This window comes from Penaeus monodon, chromosome 2 (assembly GCF_015228065.2).
Source record: "Penaeus monodon isolate SGIC_2016 chromosome 2, NSTDA_Pmon_1, whole genome shotgun sequence".
Lineage (NCBI taxonomy): Eukaryota > Metazoa > Arthropoda > Malacostraca > Decapoda > Penaeidae > Penaeus > Penaeus monodon.
The window spans coordinates 2,271,938-2,286,937 of NC_051387.1; the positions used below are offsets into that span (position 1 = coordinate 2,271,938).

The following is a 15,000-nucleotide window of genomic DNA, read 5'->3' on the forward strand; positions in this document are numbered from 1 at the left end:
GCTAAAGTCTCCTGTAAACTGACTAACCCATAGGTTATCATATACAACAGTTTAATTAAAATTTCATCAAATTTCAGGCACAGCAAAATACCACTTGACAGAGTCTGTATTTAGAATATTTAAAGGTGAAAAAAAAATACACTTAAAATAATATTCAATTTGTTTTGCTGTAAGTAAAATGGAAAATGCTGGTAAGTAAGATGCATCATATGGCAAATTAACGATTTAATTCAGTAAAGCATAGCTTCATCAGAAAGCAGAATTATTGACAAGCATAATTTGAAGGTGTTCAATTGCATATTCTTTTTTCACCCTTTATCTCCAAGGAGACAGCATATGTGGTTCCTAATTCCATACATAGCTTCTAGTATAAGAGGGATTTCATACCTTGCAAGAAAAAGCTTGAGAAATATCCTACGGTTGTAACAGAATCTACAAAATTGAATGTATTAACAGAACCAGTTATGTTACAGAGTGAGGATTATGCCTTAAAAATAATGCTCATAAAATACCATCACTTTCAAATTCAAAATTATTCTAGCACTCTGAATATGAATTACATTTAGCAGCATGAACACAAAATGAAGAAAAGTGAACACACTTCTGCATCAGAATAGTCCTTTTGGTTACATACTACACCACTGACCCCTGACAATGAAACCCGTCCCCATTAAGTCTGATGCCATTCATAGAGTAGATTTTGCTTTCTTCAGATCTGGCTACTCTAAATAATCCATGGTTGTCTCTTCCTGCAGTTTCAATGTAATTTCCATTTTATTTACAGTATTTTTTAGTCAAAAACTATAGCAATGAGAAAATAATTATGAATTTTGTACATCACATTCACTTACCATGTTCAACAGCTTTTAATTTTCTTAAAATTCATGAACAATTAGTACATCTTGTACTAGTCACAAAATATATAATAGAACTGAAAAATACCTGTTCTATCTTCCTTGATCATTTGCCATACAGTAAAGTATATCTAAGCACTTCATTATTAACCATGTCCCTGTTGTGTAGCTACCACAAAATAATGCAGATTAGGGAAAGTCAAGTGATATCTTATTGAACTGACTAGCATTCTAAAGAGTTCAAATCTACTTCTTCAGAATTTCTGAAGCATAACATTGTTAGAATTTTCCAAAACGTCCCTTTTCTTACTTCTGTTTTGCTCCTTTATAGCTGCTACACAATACAAAAAATTATCCATGCATTCTTTAAACTATATATTATGCCATAATCAGAATTTAATACTGTACTGACAATAAAATCAATCATAGGGCAAACAAAAGTCACTTTACTGAAATATATTTTAATTAGTCTAAACTTTGGATAAGTAAGAGAAAAACTCAATGACATGATGCCTGGCAAAGGTACATGGTCCTGTATTGTTTTAGCTTTGCTACATCAAATTTAGATTACTCTTGGATGGGGGGTACTTTAGTGGTAAACATACTAAGACTACAATGTGTTTATACTACTACCTTTAGACATTTTAACAAATTAGAAACAATAATGACCATCTTCTGGATGATCAGTATTGGAGGGAACTGTTGTAGTGAAATATTAAAAAGACCATATCAGTATCCATAACAGACAAATCAATGATTCAGCTCAGTACTATTAAGACTAATGAAAGTCTACTGCACCTCTTATTATCACTATTCAAAAACTCTCCTATATGTCATAAACCTCTATATCACACACACAAAGTTTACAGTAATAAGATTTATGCTACAATTTCAGTCATAAGAACCATTCACACTTTATAAAAATACAAATCCATATGAAGGATATGTTTGAATCAAGACCCAACACATGAGGTCTAATGCCACTGTTTTCAGACAAGGTACTATAAAAGTGTGATCATACTCTGACAGCCAAAGGTGGCTAAACAAGAAGAGAAGGTGTGGGCTTCTTTCCCGGCCAAGCCTCCTTGGCATACTTCTTCTTCTTGGGCTCGTCGGGATCAACAGCCACTTGGAGATGTGCAGGCACCTCTGGGGCAACTGGTTCAGGAGGAGCCAGTTCAACCTAGAAGACAAAAGAATAATTAGCATGTGCTAAACCTGACAAGCTTTTTTGTCATTCAATTTTTTCTCCATTATGCTTTGTATCTAATGAAGTTCTTGCAAAAATCAATAGATGAATGTTAAATGAAATCATAATTGGTAAGTAAAGAACTTAGCAGATTAGAATCTTCAAAACTAATATGTTAATAACTTGTAAAAATGTTTTAAATGTTCAGAAAACAAAATAACAATAATAATAATAAAGAAAAAAGAAAAGAAAATACCACCTAAGAGCCTCACCATATCAACACTGACCTCTGGAGCAGGGTTTGGAAGAGGCAAACCAAGCTTGGAAGACAGTAGAGAGGAGAACATGGAGTGATGTGACCCCCCGTGCCCATGCTGCTCAGGAGGAAGGTCTCCGTACAGATTATCATTTCGCTGAAACTGCATCATACCTCTACTTAACCCTTCATCACGTCCACTGCTGCTGGAAACAAGACCGCCAATGTCCAGTCTTCTTTTCTGTAAAGTGAGAGTGAATTTGGTGTTTCCATGGGAAACAATAGTAAACAGAGGAGGATAATTAAAAAGTTATTCACAAGTCTGTGGTTATAGTAAGTCAATATTCTGCCATATCTGATATTATTCTGTGAATATCACATTGATATGTAATTTACAAACATTCTGTGATGAGAAATATGTAAAATATTTAAAAAAATAGTCTGACTTACTTTTGAAGGCACCACTGTAGTTTGGACCAGATTTCTAAATCTTCCAACACTTGGATCAACATCTTCAGGGTTAATCACATCCTCTTCATCTTTAAAACTGACATTAAATTTGTGCCGTTTACGACCTCTCTGTTTAGGTTCGTCCTCCCCAATGCCCAACATTGATATACGTCTATTATGTGCAGTATTAAATTCTGTGAGATTCTGAAAGAAAATAATTATGGCCGTGATTTTGTCTCTTGTTTTCTTTATAGTTTCCCTTATAAACATAAAAAAAGCATCACCATATCAATTATAAAAAATGACAGTAAAAGAATCAAGCACCATTAACGCTTCATTATAGGAATTTCTTTTTAGGTTTCCTATCTCTCTCTCTCTCTCTCTCTCTCTCTCTCTCTGTCTTTTTGTCTCTGTCTGTTGTCTGTCTGTCTGTCTGTCTGCCCCCCCTCTCTCCCCATCTCTCTCTCTCTTTCTCTCTCTCTCTCTGTCTCTCTCTCTGTCAAGAGCATCACAACATGAGAACTACAATTAAGTATCATACTGTGACCACGGCGGCTCAGACATGAACCTACCGTTAAAAGAAGAAGAAGTATCTATATACCTTTAATCTTAGAGGAACAGAGAAAACTTTGCATGTACCTGCAAACCTGCTGGTTGTTTTCATTGCTTTGTTGGCTTATTAGAGTCTTTCTAATGCAGCCATGTGATCTTCTAACACAAAAAAAGCTGTACTGTATAGCAATATCATATTCTCAGCCAATGGTAGCATATGATGTCTTAAAATACTAGGATGTTTTTGGTTAACAGTTAGACTGCATACTTTACTACCTTTACCAATCCACCACCCATTTTGTCTTTCTATCACCCACACGTAACTCAAAAGTAAACAAATTTGCTTTCATGTGATCAAAACCTCATTATGGAGTTACTCTGGCAGAGATTTTCATAATAATATGACTGATAACTGTAACTGTTCAAAACCTTGTTATTATAATACATCCTTAAACACTTACTGCCAGGCTAAACCGATAGCCATCATAACAAACCAACTCATCATAATGAGGCATCACGGCATGCTAGAGTGAGTTGAGTGGGAAGTTCCGCTACACATAGCTGACTCCCGGCCCAAACAGCAGGATGGTTGCCAGAAGTTACCAGAATCAGTGACATTAAGAGATTTCTGATACAATCATTGAGGATTTAAGTGTGAATGCCCACTACCCTCCCTCCTAGTACTTCATACCTCAATATGTGGAGGATTGCATTTAGGGACTCATGTGGTGTGGCTTGGTAAAGATGGGGTTTAACAGCCATAACCAAGGCTACTGCAAAAATGATAAATACATGTACACCGCTTTACTTACATCCAATTCTGTTTCAGTTTCTGGCAAACCCAGCAAACCTCCATCGCTGTCTTCAGTCATTCTCTCTAGCTCTTCCATTACTGGCTTTGGTGCTGTCTGTGGTCTCTCACGCAGAGTGTACATTCTAGTTGAAGCTCCAAAATGGAAGGTGGAATTTACTGGAAGCTGCGTTGGCTTGTTGCCCTCCAATCGGATATTTCCTATGTATGTTCCATGAGCTAGAAACAAATGAAAAGTAGGTTCAGTATATTTTTAGTATGCCAAATACTATAAAAGAATATTGAATATGAAATTAGAAAAACAACCAAACATACATCTCTCTAATACTGAATAAGAGAAAGAAAGAAAAACATGCATGTTCCTAGGATTTCTTAGATTATATAAAGTTAAAAAGATAATAAAAGCTACTACTGAATTTTGTTTCTTTAATTGGTCTTTGGGTTGCAAGCAGTTGGGTGGAGCTGCAGTTTGCTTGTGTGTATGGCTAGAGTAGTTAACTTGAGATCTGAAGTTTGGTAGAAAACAGAACTTGACCTTGCCTGCTGGCTTTTGGGTGCAAAATATCTCAAGGTCCTAGTTGTAAGTAGGCGAAGAATGTGCCACAAGTTTGAGAACCAGGGACTAACTTATGCAGTCCAATCTGTGAGCTGTGAGGGGTTTGTCAGGATTCAGCACTGTGTCACAAGGTTTGGTTGCTGCCAAATAATCAGGATATGGCTGTTGACCTGGCATAGTCCAACCTGGCTACCATGCAATCTGTGCAGGCTGGGGCTAGGCGTGCTACAGTGCTTCTCCCCAGTAAATGAGCCAGGCAATCTGGTAGGAGTTTATATCATCTTAGGTCACCAGTGTGGGTATTTCTCTAACTACAACTGGATTATGTTTCTTTATTAAGTCTTAAGGGTACAAGTAGTTGACAAGGCTAAAGGTAGTGCCTCTGTATGGCCAGACTGCTTGACTGGTGATCTGGAGGTCCTTCTAAGAGCCAGCTGGCTCCACAGTAGGAGATTAACCTGGCTTGCTGGCTGTTGGTTGTGGTGTTGAAAATCTTGTGGTTTTAACTATCTTAAATAACAACAGATTTTCCCTGCATCATGCCAGGCACACACAGTCAACCACACAAGTAAAAATACGACACAAGGGAAATATATATTTACCCTGTTTTCTATGCTTTTGGCTGCAGAATACATTATGTTATGGTGTTTGCCCTTAATTGAGGTTGCCCCCAAAAATTATATTTGAATTACCATTTCAGTTTTCTTGAGAAAATGTTTATTGCATTATTCTGAATGGATATTCTGAGAAATGCTATATATGCATATATATATTCTACAGTTATAATATTGATTCTAAAATACCACATTTTGCATTATATTCACTGTATCATCACAATCATCAGTAGTCACAACACAATAAATTTAATAAGAAATGTGAATGGTATTATGGATTTAAGTAAATATAATGTTTTCATCATTGTCAAGTCTTAAGTTTAAACATACAAATATTTTTTATATCTTTCAAACCAAATATTCCTCTTTTTCATCATGTCACTGTATAATGATGCTACTGGTCCCCTAGTCTGCTTTTGGGGAACTTAATCGCTTCAGTAAGCCAAGAATGTAACAGGGTTTTGAGAACTATGTGAACCTGCATTATCTATCCAATCTATGAGTTGCTGTGTTCATTGTTGATAAGCCAGAGTGGGATGTGCTGCTGTACCTGACATGGTCTAAAACATGATGTGTGCAGGTTAGGGTGAGGGCTGCTGCAATCTATCTGAACCCTTGTCTTTACTCATACTTGAATTATCTTAACCTTTTCTTTCATAAAACAGTAAATTTACATTCCTAATAATGTAGATTCATTACCGTATGTCAAAAGGAGATTTGTGTGAATGCTAACATTGTAATCGTACATAAATTGGTTTGTTGATTCATTTCAATCTAAGGCTGGCTACTGTACATGGCCTCTATCCTTTACTTTTCAATAGCTCTACTCAGAGAAAAGGGAATTTGAATCAATCCAAAGGAGTTCATCGAACCACATACAGGAGCCCAGTGTAGAAATTCACATATAAATACAGTAATCAGAGGAAGGGTAATGCAATTAGTCAATTATAAATATACCAAAACAGAGGCTTATTTCTAAACAGTGATGTTCTTTGTATGCATTCTGATAAAGGAAAAATAATTTACCAGTAAATCAATCATTTATCCTATCTTTATATCTAATATTCACTAATCACTAATAATCACAAATGCCTGACATTCACATACATCACACAGTCACTGTCATTCAATGATTGTTATCTTGTATCATATACTCTCCAATTATTCTTTATATGCAAGCACAAAAATACATGCATATGGAAACATGTATGTAAAAGATAATAATAATAACAACAGCAACAATAACAAGAGTTATAATAATAGTAGTAGTAGTAGTAGTAGTAGTAGTAGTAGTAGTAGTAGTAGTAGTAGTAGTAATAGTAATAGTAATAGTAATAGTAATAGTAATAGTAATAGTAATAGTAATAGTAATAACAATAGTAATAACAATAATAATAATAATAATAATAATAATAATAATAATAATAATAATAATAATAATAATAATAATAATAGTAATAGTAATAGTAATAGTAATAGTAATAGTAATAGTAATAGTAATAGTAACAGTAACAATAACAATAACAATAACAGTAACAGTAATAATAATAATAATAATAATAATAATAATAATAATAATAATAATAATAATAACAGCAACAACAACAACAACAACAACAGCAACAGCAACAACAAAATCTATAAACCTATGAAGAACTTACTGCTTCCAAGGTCAACCAGGAAGGCCATGTTGAGGTGTTTATGATAAACAAGGGAACAGTGGACTCTCGAGCAGGATGCATGATCAATGCAAAAGTCATTTAGTTGGGGATTTCTACCAAAGAGATAACACTTCTTCTCATCAATCATCAGTTTCTGAAAAAGAGTTTATCATAAATGTACATATGCACACAGATACATGTATATGTATATACATGGTAGAAAAACCCACAATGCAAAAACTAGATTTGTTGCATTGTGGGTTTTTCTACCAGAGTAGCAAAATGGTAGAGTGTTTTACATTCACGATATACATATATATAAGTGTGAATATGTATATACATAAAGTACAAACACTAGACAGATATATGAGGCTTTTAAGTGTGAATGTAAACTATTTCAAACTTATGATATGTGTAAGATATCTCTGCAAAAAGATATCTTACATATATCTACAGGGAACCACATATTCCTAAAAATTTTCAAGCAAAACACCATACAAATCTACTAATTATGCAATGACAGCCATGAATCATCTACTTGTCAAAATAATATTTTCTACCATTCAGGCTGACCTAGGGAAACTACAGATATCTAACTGAGAAATGCTGTCATATATATAGCTTATTAATCTCCATGAAAAATTAAGTTTTTTTTCCAAATAAGTAATAACTGGTTCCAACTTATGATATATGTAAAATATCTCTGCAAAAAGATATTACAGACATTTGATAAAGCAAGTTTCACTCTAGAGTCCTTTAGTTTGCATCATTGTATTTAAGGGCTTTCCACTCACTACTATTTGTATGGAGTGCACTGTAGTAAGCAACTCTTCAAAATCTGAACAAGAGGACTCTCACTTACAAAGATGAAGTGACTATTATAATCATGGAGAGCTGAACATTCATGAATATAAAATGCTTTAGGAGCTTGATGATAGATGTACATAAAGTCTAAGGTTAATGAATAATAAATGTTAACTCATGTCATTACTATCAATAGAGAAACGTAACTATAGAAGAAAACTTGTAAACCATGTTAAACCTCTTGCAAACAGGTTGTGTCAGTTTTCCACTGTATCCCCAATGCCTACTCCAAAGAATATCAATAAATGATAAATATAAACATTCCTGGTCTTTCCTAATCCTTACCGACTATCTCTATAGGACAAAACATAGTTTCTTGGAATGTATATAATTGAAAATGTGCTCATTTGTGGGAGTTACATGGTCATCTATAGTTCCTCCATGAGTGGTTATCAAATATTCTTCATTTTTGATAATATCTAATTACTATAATAAATGAAACAATAAGTCATATTATGCTGGTTAAAAAAAAAAAAAAAAACTTGAAGCACATTTCAACATCAATCATACTATGAATTATTACTTTTAAAAATCTATTGACACACATACTACTTCGATGAAGTATGATCTTTTCTTCTGAGTTCTAGTATGATATCCAAGTACTCAGCTCCAAGTGCAATATTTGATAAACATCTTCAATGCTTGTATTATTTTCTCTCTTTATTTCAAAAAGACATCTTTGATAAGATAACATACCTGTATAAGCTTATCTCCTTTTGCAACATCTAAGTGCAAACCCACAGGTGGTTTTCCTGCCCTGAAATGAATGAAAGGAGATATAATACATGAAAAGGCAGCATAACATTCATTATTTTCTTATACCTTGAGCTCTGGTATTCAATAAATCGTCATAAGGCAACAGCTTTGAAATCTGTAAATAATTATATGTATATCTTCCTCTACTTTGATAGAAAAACTAAAATAAGACAACAGACTTGAAATCCCTCTGGATTTCAAATCTGTTGCCTCACTTTCATTGAATCTCATTTATGCATTGTGGGTTTTTATACCATAGTATCAACACAGTAGGGTTTTACCATTTCTCTACCTTATAATTATAAAAACACATTTGGGTAATTTCTGGAACCTGTCCATAATTCAAAATTCATTGATTTTGGTATCTATGGATTCCTTAAAATGTCTAGTGTATATTTCAAGTGGTTTAAGTTGGTGCTAGATAATAAGAGCAACAATGCATGACCTGAGCTATCATTAGTAAATGGCTGGGTGACATTTATGCATTTTCGTCTTTATTAGGTGCTGTGTCCCTAAAATCTGGGCAACTGCTACTGCCCCCAATCCCCAACTGGAGTGCACAATCTCCCACAATGTCTACCAATAAGACAGGGACCTAAGAAGTCTAAATGACATGCCTCAAGAGTGATGTCATGACTCAGCTGAGGCAGAAGAAACCATCCCTCACCATGCACTCAGTCCTGAGTTCCTATGCATATTATCAGAGTTTTTGGATATTCATATTGGGCTTACTGAATGATTCCACCAACTATGTCTGCTGTCTTTGGTTAGCAGACATGGGTAGGAGTCATTTGATAATAAATTTTGTGGGGTTTTAAGATGCAGACAGGTTCTAAAAAAATACCCACATTTTCCAATACTTATTGTAGACATACTGTCAAAATTTACCTATGATTTCTTCCACATCTCTTTCAGTATCTATACTTTGATCTGACGTTACCTATTCTGTGCTTAAGTTTATATACTAATACCATAACCCACAGGATTCAAATGACAGGATCATCATGTGATGAAGGAACTTGGTTGGGGGACGGGGGACGAGAATGTGCCATCGTGGAAAACTTGGATGAAGGATGGAATGATGGGACTGACTCAACGTGAGTATATAAACCTCTTGTGGGAAAATTAGACTTGGTGGACATTTAGAAAGGAGCACAGGCATCATTTCCAATCTACTATCCATAGCAATACCTAGAAGAGTGCCAGTTCCAGGGAAGACGCTACTTCCATGCTCAGGCTCCAATTCCTGCCTGCCACAACCAGAGGCAAACACAGTCACAGAAAATTTAATAATATGGATGTATAAAAGATTACGCAAATGATAAAATGTTACTTATTGCTATTTATAGAGATATAAAATGGAGTCTACTCAAGGAAAAACAAACCAATAATCATCTTCATACAACATATGACTAAGACAGACCTTAGAAAAGAAAACAAAAAATGCTTATACAGAAAAAAAAAGATAACATAGCAAAGGGGAGACACGGAGGGCTGGGTCTACAAGGCACACATCCGAGAGAGTCGAAGCTCAAGTAAGCCTGATGCCCAGATCCAGAAGCATCCAGATCCTACGGGTTAATATAGGCTAATTCAATTTTTAAGAATGTTATAACTGTATAACAATATCTAACAGAGTTGTCTGGATGATCACAGACTATGGATCCTAACTGTCGACTAAACACTTTACAGGATCTGCCGGAGAATGCTCTAGATCTGGCTCACTCATTTCCCTAGACGGCACGGTTAGTACAGCACGTCTAGGCATGGCCAAAAGGGGCAATAATCCTTGATTTAAGTCCGGTCTCACAATAAGTTAAGACTAATGAAACACTTTGAGGAGAGTAGAATCGTAGTTTTTGCCTCTGTTATGAACATTATAGTAACACACCCAAAGTTTAAGTATAAATGCTTTCTTTATTTGTGAATTTTCTTAAATCTTATGTGATATTTGCCACATAAATATTGATAGAAAAGGCAAAATCACACCACCCACCAAATAAATACTATTAAAAACATCATAAGTATATTTCCAACATATGAATATCAAATACACTTATTATTATCATGGTTTCTAACAAGCACAAATTAAATAACTCTAAATATATAGCATTTTGTGGATCATCTAATCAATCCACTAATGTAGGCTTGTTTATAGGCCTACCAATCCTTCCAAACAAATCTTAGGCCTTAGCTTAATGTGAGATTTCTGACGAGAATAAAGGAAGACCCTTATTATTTCTATACTATTCGGACCTTCAATCAGTTTAAAAACTCAGAAATGATAGGTTTTAATCCTTTAAACATTAAAATAATTAAAGAAAACTATTTACCACTTCGGAATTTCGTAGTGGTTCGCCATCTTTGTTTACAGAGACTACGGGCGTAAAATAGTTTCTTGGGACGCTAACTGGGTTATAATTAGATTCCTATATCAACAAAATGCGAATGTACCAAACTTATTGAAAGTATACCAGAAGAGTATTGTGAAGTAATAAGGGATACAAAATCACTAATAAAGGTATACTATTTATTTTAACAACTTTTAGTTTTGGTAAACCTATGTAAATCTCTCTCTCTCTCTCTCTCTCTCTCTCTCTCTCTCTCTCTCTCTCTCTCTCTTCTCTCTCTCTCTCTCTCTCTCTCTCTCTCTCTCTCTCTCTCTCTCTCTCTCTCTCTCTCTCTCTCTCTCTCTCTCTCTCTCTCTCTCTCTCTCTCTCTCATCTATCTATCTCTGTCATGCATTTTTTAATGAATTTAGAATATACCGTCTCTTAAAGAAAGGTAATGTAATTCTCAATTAATTTTATAATTAATCAGCTCCAGTTATTGCCAAACGATAAAAGGAGTTTCAAACCTGATATTGCAAATTGCATGACCTGTCTGAATGGGTGATGATAATGAGCCGCGACCCGCATCCCCCAACGCAGTGCTGGGAGACGTGGCAGATCATGTCGCAAGGTCTGTTACTACTTCTCTCTTTTTTTTCTTGGGAAATCGTTGTATACTACAGTGCTAAAGTTCAGTCTTTATGTCATGGAGGTTTAATTTTCTGTGACAATTAGTTTACTATAGGGTATTTTTTTTACTGTAGGTTCCACGATGTTACTCATTTCCCTCCGTTTTATAGCTTACAAATAAGCACAAACAACAAACAATCGATGGAAAAGAAACCACAATTTTTAAAAAATCAGTTGTAACTCTCAACGTTTTTTTCGTGACAATTAGTTTTATACGTGCATGCACTGACGGCTTCTCTCACATCACCTGGCAGAGAGACACCACCTTCATTAACCACCAAGCGAAGTCCTGAGTTTTCCGAGGCTGAATCTGGGTCCTTGGTGAGCTCTATGACCCTCCATGACCGTCACGGATCACGCTAAGACAATCAAGAAATCAATACACAACCTTCTGCAGAATGTGATGAGGTGTGATCGGATCAGAAAGAAGTTCGATGGCTTCTTTGATCAAAGACTACAACAAGATGGGGTCAAGCTCAAGAAAGAACACAGTGACACGCCAAGAATGCGGAGAGGCATTGGTAAGTCCGGACGTGTTGGTGCACCCGTGTAAAGCACCAGGGAAGGCCAGGAGGGGCACATCAGCTTCTTTGGATAATCCCTGGAACTCTGCTTGTGTAAAGCGACAAGGCCCTGGGACAGAAACTCATGCCACTGAAGCCTTGACTTTGTCTCGTGTCAGAAGGGAATCGGGACAAGGATCAAGAGGAAGTCACTACTTGAAACGCCACAGATGTCACTCCCGCAGAAGGGCTCAGTGTCTTCCTTCAGAGCAGCGGTAGACATCCAAGCCCTCGGTAGATATGCAAGCCCTACCTGACGGAAAAAAACATCATATCAAGCCAAGTGGATGTGTGAAGTCTGACGGGTTGCCCTCTGCTTGGCGAACACCAGGCACTGCTACATGTCCTACAGAGCGCCGATTCAACCCACCATATCGTCATCACCCCGTCAGTAATCATAATTTTTTTAATGGTTTATAAAGTATAATTTGTATTTTTATATTTGTTTTTGTATTTGAAGCTAGTGAAATATTTGACTGTCCATGGACTTTCCTGTCAAACATACTTTTTTTTTATTAATAAATGTAATTTTAATAAGTTACAAGTACAGAACGAAATAAAGGGTCACTTAGGTCAATGATATATTTGTTTAGATTTATATAATTTTGAACATATTTATGAACCTTGCAGTGGGAGACAATAAAGGCTTCACGTGGTTTTTGTGGTACTCGTAAAAAAGGGATTATTATAATTACTATTGATATTTCTATTACTGTACTTATCCAGTTTCAGGGGGAAAAAAGCGGCAGGTTAACCGAACTCTATTGTACTGAATTTTATCTCTTTTGAGTATAAATGACAGAGCAGTGTTGGAGGCAGCAAATGTTGGGAAAAAATAATTCATATATTGTATATTCATTTTAAGAATACAAAATATATGTAAACCTAATAATTAAGTGTTAGCTGATTAGAACTGATAAGAGACTTGAGGGTTGGGAGAATAGCAGAGTCAGGGGTGAGACAGTTCAATGACTCGACGTTGAATGAAATGGATACACCGAAGCTAAAAATATCCTCAAGTAAGGAAGTTTAGAAAACCTTCAAAGGATATCTTGATATCCCCATTATTTCCATGAGTGCCCACTGTAGGGTTAGATTTGTATAAATACACACACACATACACACACACACACACACACACACACACACACACACACACACACACACACATATATATATATATATATATATATATATATATATGTATATATGTATATATATATATATATATATATATATATATATATATATATATATATATATATATATATATATATATATGTGTGTATGTGTGTGTGTGTGTGTGTGTGTGTGTGTGTGTGTGTGTGTGTGTGTGTGTGTGTGTGTGTGTGTGTGTGTTATATATATATATATATATATATATATATATATATATATATATATATATATATATATATATGTATATATATATATATATATATACACATATATATATAATATATATATATTATACATATATATATGTATATATATATATATTATATATATATATATATATATATATATATATATATGTGTGAGTGTGTGTGTGTGTGTGTGTGTGTGTGTGTGTGTGTGTGTGTGTGTGTGTGTGTGTGTGTGTGTGTGTGTGTGTATGTATATATATATATATATATATATATATATATATATATATATACATGTATATACTGTATGTATATGTATATATATATGACATCCACCCAGATAAATACCTTGACTGAGGCAGGAACACAAGCTGGGCCCTCTAAACCAGCTGCTCCCACGACCAAATCCCCGGGACTGAGCTGGAGGGGCGGTATGAAAGACTTAGGCCGGATGCAGACTCGGTGGGAGAGTCTTGATCGCCTAGGGAATTGACACAGCTCAAGGTTCTCTATAAACCCGAACGCCGGGTCCCCAGAGATTATGGTTCCTTAAGATCAAGCTCAATGATGGGAAATTTTGTATTTCACTACTACCACCCGAGGACAAGAAAGTCAAGATGGTTCTTCTTGACTCTCTGGCCATGTACTGAATGGAGGTAATCAAATCACACCCCCAGGCTGTTTTTTTTTTTTTTTTTCGCTTGACAAGGGAAAGAGTGCAGCCACGCAAATCCTAGTGACTCTGACGGGAGCCCCTATCACCTCCCTTGACTTGGAAACTGGGATTCCTACAGCCTTAGGATTTGTGTACCTGAGCCACTTCGACGAATTAAGTGCCAATAACAGGACCAAGCCCAAGTGTGCTGTCTGTAGCAAGGCTCGCACCGCTAAATTGTGTATCAAGGCACATGCGTAAGCCAAGAGTCATCATGCCTATAGCGTGGCCTGCTCAGTCGGGAAGAAGGCGGCCCACAGGCGACAGGAGATTGGTGAAAAACGACCAGACATTGTTCCTGCACCCTAGGCAACCATGTCTGGAGACAGAGCAAGAAGGAAAGGGCTTCCCCCTCTCCTAAGAGAAAGGATCTACCTCCCGGACCAACTCCCCCACCTCGAAGACAGCGGAGTTTCCGGCCCTTGCAAGACCCAGACTTGGAAGGGGTCAACGAACACCAAGAAATCCTCCCCAGAACCGACCAGGCCCTCCTCTTCGGCGAGAAAGACGCGGCGCTCCTGCTGACTGTTGTAGTGAGGAAGCATGTGATTCACTGGAAATCGAACGAAGTATGGAATTCGAAGGCAGGCGATAAATGTTAGCGTTTTAGAAGTAATTAGAAAATTAAATAGGAAAATAGAGAGTCCATTTTATTGCAGCTATATCTAATATATATAAGAAATTATGATAAGAGTACCCAGGTAGGAAAATGTGGTTGAAATGATCAAGGAGACGAAAGTATAAAAATATATATCTCGAGGGCATTGGTCCT

At 35.8% G+C, this 15,000-nt stretch overlaps 1 protein-coding gene across 2 annotated transcripts in view; it reads right to left on the reverse strand.

Moving 5' to 3' along the window:
• The window catches only part of LOC119580057 (nuclear inhibitor of protein phosphatase 1-like), an 11,555-nt gene extending 593 nt beyond the window's left edge, over positions 1 to 10,962 (reverse strand). Inside the window, exons 1-7 of one of the 2 annotated variants that reach the window (XM_037927962.1) lie at positions 10,897 to 10,962; positions 8,504 to 8,564; positions 6,944 to 7,097; positions 4,114 to 4,331; positions 2,750 to 2,953; positions 2,316 to 2,540; positions 1 to 2,037 (exon numbers count right to left, since the gene is read on the reverse strand). The exon at positions 1 to 2,037 is cut by the window's left edge and continues 593 nt beyond it. In XM_037927962.1, the coding sequence (XP_037783890.1) occupies positions 1,894 to 2,037; positions 2,316 to 2,540; positions 2,750 to 2,953; positions 4,114 to 4,331; positions 6,944 to 7,097; positions 8,504 to 8,564; positions 10,897 to 10,925 (1,035 nt within the window). In that variant the 5' untranslated portion in view covers positions 10,926 to 10,962 and the 3' untranslated portion in view covers positions 1 to 1,893. The remainder of the gene's footprint in view (positions 2,038 to 2,315; positions 2,541 to 2,749; positions 2,954 to 4,113; positions 4,332 to 6,943; positions 7,098 to 8,503; positions 8,565 to 10,896) is intronic. The other variant, XM_037927970.1, reaches the window with a different exon arrangement.
• Positions 10,963 to 15,000: the final 4,038 nt, after the last annotated feature.